The 4,034-nt window shown below is 39.9% G+C and overlaps 1 protein-coding gene across 1 annotated transcript in view; it reads right to left on the bottom strand.

The window, feature by feature from the left end:
* blvrb (biliverdin reductase B) overlaps positions 1-3,517 on the bottom strand; it is a 7,902-nt gene extending 4,385 nt beyond the window's left edge. Inside the window, exons 1-2 of the mRNA XM_037678361.1 lie at positions 3,347-3,517; positions 1,260-1,421 (exon numbers count right to left, since the gene is read on the bottom strand). Coding sequence (XP_037534289.1) covers positions 1,260-1,421; positions 3,347-3,431 — 247 coding nt within the window. The 5' untranslated portion in view covers positions 3,432-3,517. The remainder of the gene's footprint in view (positions 1-1,259; positions 1,422-3,346) is intronic.
* Between the last annotated feature and the right edge of the window lie 517 nt (positions 3,518-4,034).

Genomic DNA, 4,034 nt, shown 5'->3' with positions numbered 1-4,034 from the left:
GCTGCTTTCACCTAGCCTTCTGCTGCTTTCACCTAGCCTTCTGCTGCTTTCACCTAGCCTTCTGCTGCTTTCACCTTGCCTTCTGCTGCTTTCACCTTGCCTTCTGCTGCTTTCACCTTGCCTTCTGCTGCTTTCACCTATTCTTCAGCTGCTTTCACCTTGCCTTCTGCTGCTTTCACATAGCCTTCTGCTGCTTTTACATAGCCTTCTGCTGCTTTTGCATAGCCTTCAGCTGCTTTCGCATAGCCTTCAGCTGCTTTCGCATAGCCTTCAGCTGCTTTCACATAGCCTTATGCTGCTTTCATCTAGCATTCAGATGTATTCACCTATTCTTTAGCTGCTTTCACCCATCCATTCACTAATTTAAGCTATCCATTTTTTACTTTTAATTTTTAGTCGACGTTCTGCTTCCGTTTTTAGCTTTAAGAATTCAGTTTCATCTTCAGCAGACTTCAGCAGTCGTTCAGCTGTTAGCTCACGCTCGTTTTTACTTTAAAGAGTCTTTAAAAAATGATCCCTTCCTTTTGGTCATCATCCGTTTACTTGATGCTAAAGGTTTACCTTCTTGTCAGAGGACAGAACAAAATTTAAATCACGAAGTTAAAGTTTTAGCTCGTGGTCCTCGTTAGTAAAGGACACCTTTAGCTGATGCAGTTTTCACATTTAAAAGTGACAGCTGATGGAAGCAGTTCATGTTGGAAAGGACTCCGTGCGAACTAAAGAACATGTTTGTTATTTACTGTCTTTAGTCCCACTGGAACAATGATGTCATAGATCCCCGGTCCCTCCACACCAGAGTCAAACCACTGACTTACCGCCTCGGCGTGTCATCCTGATCTTCAGCTCGTGCAGTTTCAAGCTTCCAACTCCTCACTCTTCATTTCTGAATCGATCAAACTCCAAAAGACCAACTACACATTCAAAGTCTAGTCTAGATTTGTCGTGTCCTGGATGACTCAGATTCTACATCGACACCAACTCGAGTCGTTGAGGTCTACAAAAACCAGCCGAAGACCCATTTATTTGAAAGGATCGTTCAGCTGCTGATGTGTGGTCGGCCCTTTAGCGCCTTCTAGTGGAACTCTTATTATTGCATCATTAAAGATGTGGAGTCATTGATCAGTGAACAGAAACTGAACTTGGTCAGGAACTGTTGCACAATGGAAGAAAAGCAAATGGTTAGCAGTTTCTGACTGAAACAGCCGAAACTGCAAAAAAAGCATCTATGATCCGAGAGATAAAGATCAGCTGAGCCTTACTGAGGTCATTTCTGGTGCCCAGGATGATGATGACGGCGTCTTGTCCCTCCAGAGTTTTCTTCACGTCGTCTTTATTCAGGACGTCTCCCACCACCACTCGGGCCGCCTTATGGTCGGCCGGCAGCTTGGCAGGATCGCGCAGCAGCACCGTCACGTTATATCCTGAACAACAGTTAGCCTTTAGTTAGGAAAACAGACTAAAAGCTAAAGTAGCACAGATGTAGCTCATATATAGCACACTGTCCACAAAGACAGCTAAAACCCAAAAGTAGCAAAATACCAGCCAAAACTGACTGCATGTAGCAGAATGGTAGCTAAAAGTGTGTGGCAAACGGCTAGCTAAAATTAAAAAGGTGAAATAGCTAAAAAGGGAAGCTAAAAGACAAAACGTACCAAAAAGCTAAGGCTAATGGAACAAAACACCAGCTAAAAGTATCAAAAGGCTGGCGAAAATTTTAAAGTAGCAGAATGGTAGCTAGAAGCTACAAGTAGCAAAAGGCTAGCTAAAAAAAGCTAGAGTAGCAAATAGCTAAAAGTACGAAAAATTTAGTATAAAAGTAACAAGACCAGCTAAAAGTAGCAGAATGGTAACTAAATATAAAAAGAAGAAGAAGGCAAAAAAAAAAAAAAGGCAAAAGCCTAAAAACCAAAATACACAGCATGGTAGCTAAAAACAAAGTAGCTAAAGAATAGCTAAAAGTAACACAATAGTAGCTAAAAGCTATAAGTTGCATAAGAAGACAAATACAGAGAAAGTTTACAGAAGATTGTTTCAAAGATAAATTGTTTTTAAGAAGATTCATAAATAGCATAAAATAAATAATAGCATAAAAATGCAGAAGTAGTAGATTGCAAAAAACAAACGATAGCACGTCTTCTGATTTCTTTACGTTTTGTTGTAAGTTGTTGTAAGTTATGAATTGGACATTTGTCCTGGTGACCCTCAAACTGTCTGTTTTTAATACCTGCTGCTGATTTTAGTAAAGTTTTGAGAGTTTTCGTGAATCTGTCCCACAGATCCACCCTGACTGTGCAGCTCCGATAGACAACGGCCTTCTCCTATCAGCTCCAGATGGACCGCTGTGACTCAGCAAAACGCTGACCTGTAACGTCTAACATGACTCGTCAGCTTTTTGATGCCAGACATTGAGAAAACTGGAAGAACAATGTAGAAAAATCACATTAAGAACCGATTTCACCTTCATGTGCACTTCCTGCACGGTTTTAGGCCAAATTCTGCTGTAAAAATGTTGATAAATAGTTGAAATGAAATTCAGATTCAGCTCATTTATTGACAGCATTTTAAATATTCAAATGTAAAATTTTGAAAGCAAGAAATAAACTCTTCTTTTGCTTTTTTGCTCAGATAAGTGAAATTAATCCAATAGTAGAAAAGCCTAAACCGAGGGGGGAAAAACAGCATAAACAATGAGCTAAAATGCAGTAAAAATAAATAAATAAATAAATAAATAAATAAATCATACAATGGATGAACTAAAACAGCAGTTTTCAAAGTTTTTAGCTTCTGACCCCCAAAACAATAAACACCAGTTGATCTGGCATTGTTAGAAATAAATACACAAATAAATAAATAAGGGCATTTTTTCCTATTTATGACTCATTTTATATTTTATAACAATTATAGTGAAAATACGATTGTAGGAATTCTTTTTTTTTTACGTTTTATTTATTGGATTTGTAAAAATAAATTCATATAAACCACAATTTGATGTTTGTGTCCCACCCGCACCTTACTTTGGGAAACTTTGAACTAAAATAAAGTGAGTTTAGTTGATGAAAGTCAAACGTAATAAAACATTTTGATACAAAATGCAGATCAAATATTAAATACTTCTTCTGGAGACACTTTTGAATCACGTGACACTTTGAACATTTTGCTCCTTGTTATAACGGAGCCCTCCTGCTGTCCTGGGGTCAAATGACTCTTTCTGAGGGCAGCAGGAGGTTACAGCTCATGAATATCCTCCTTCTCTACTGTGATTTAACACCATAATGAAAACAGCTGTCCCAGTGCACGGTCTGACCAGAGAACTTTGTTCTTCTGACCCATGTTCAGGTGAGGTTACCTGCAGCCGCCGCCTGCGGCAGCGTCGCGAGCCCAGTCATCCCAGTAGCTCCAAAGATGGCAACGTTCTTTATGGACTCAGACATGCTTTGGTTTAGTGTCCCTCAGCTCCAGGTTGTCCCCGCAGACTGACAGAGGAGGGAGACGTCTCGTCTCAAAATGTGAGGACAGGAAGAAAGAACTTCCGCAGCGCAGACTCCTCCTACAGAGCGGGCTTAAAGGAACCCCACGGTTGTGAATTTATTTCAAAATGTGACAAGATTCAGCCCAGACCCGACCAACAGCAGCATGTTCATCTTTTGTTTTTTTTAAATGATGTAAAGAGATATCTCTGCCATTCTGAAGAGCTGCTCTGTCATAAACAGTCACTATCTTACCTGTTATAGATGGCTTTTAAGTGACCGTGCAGGGGTGTCAAACACACTTACAGAAGGGGGCCAAAATTAAAACCTTGATCAAACTAAGGGCCAATTTCAGAATCTACATACCCAGCATCTTTTTTGGTCACAGGTTCCTCAACAAGAGTTTGATTGGTCTCATTTGATGTTCTCTGCTGTGCTTTCGACATCACAATCAAAGACTACTAAAAAAAATAATTCAAAAGATAAAAGTGTTTTACGTTTCACATATCATCTTGGGGCCAGATAAGACGTGAACGAGGGCCACGTTTGGCCCCTGGGCCTTGAGTT

This window comes from Nematolebias whitei, chromosome 6 (assembly GCF_014905685.2).
Source record: "Nematolebias whitei isolate Nwh7 chromosome 6, NemWhi1, whole genome shotgun sequence".
In the NCBI taxonomy this organism is placed as follows: Eukaryota; Metazoa; Chordata; class Actinopteri; order Cyprinodontiformes; family Rivulidae; genus Nematolebias; species Nematolebias whitei.
This window is presented reverse-complemented; position numbering and strand designations above follow the sequence as displayed.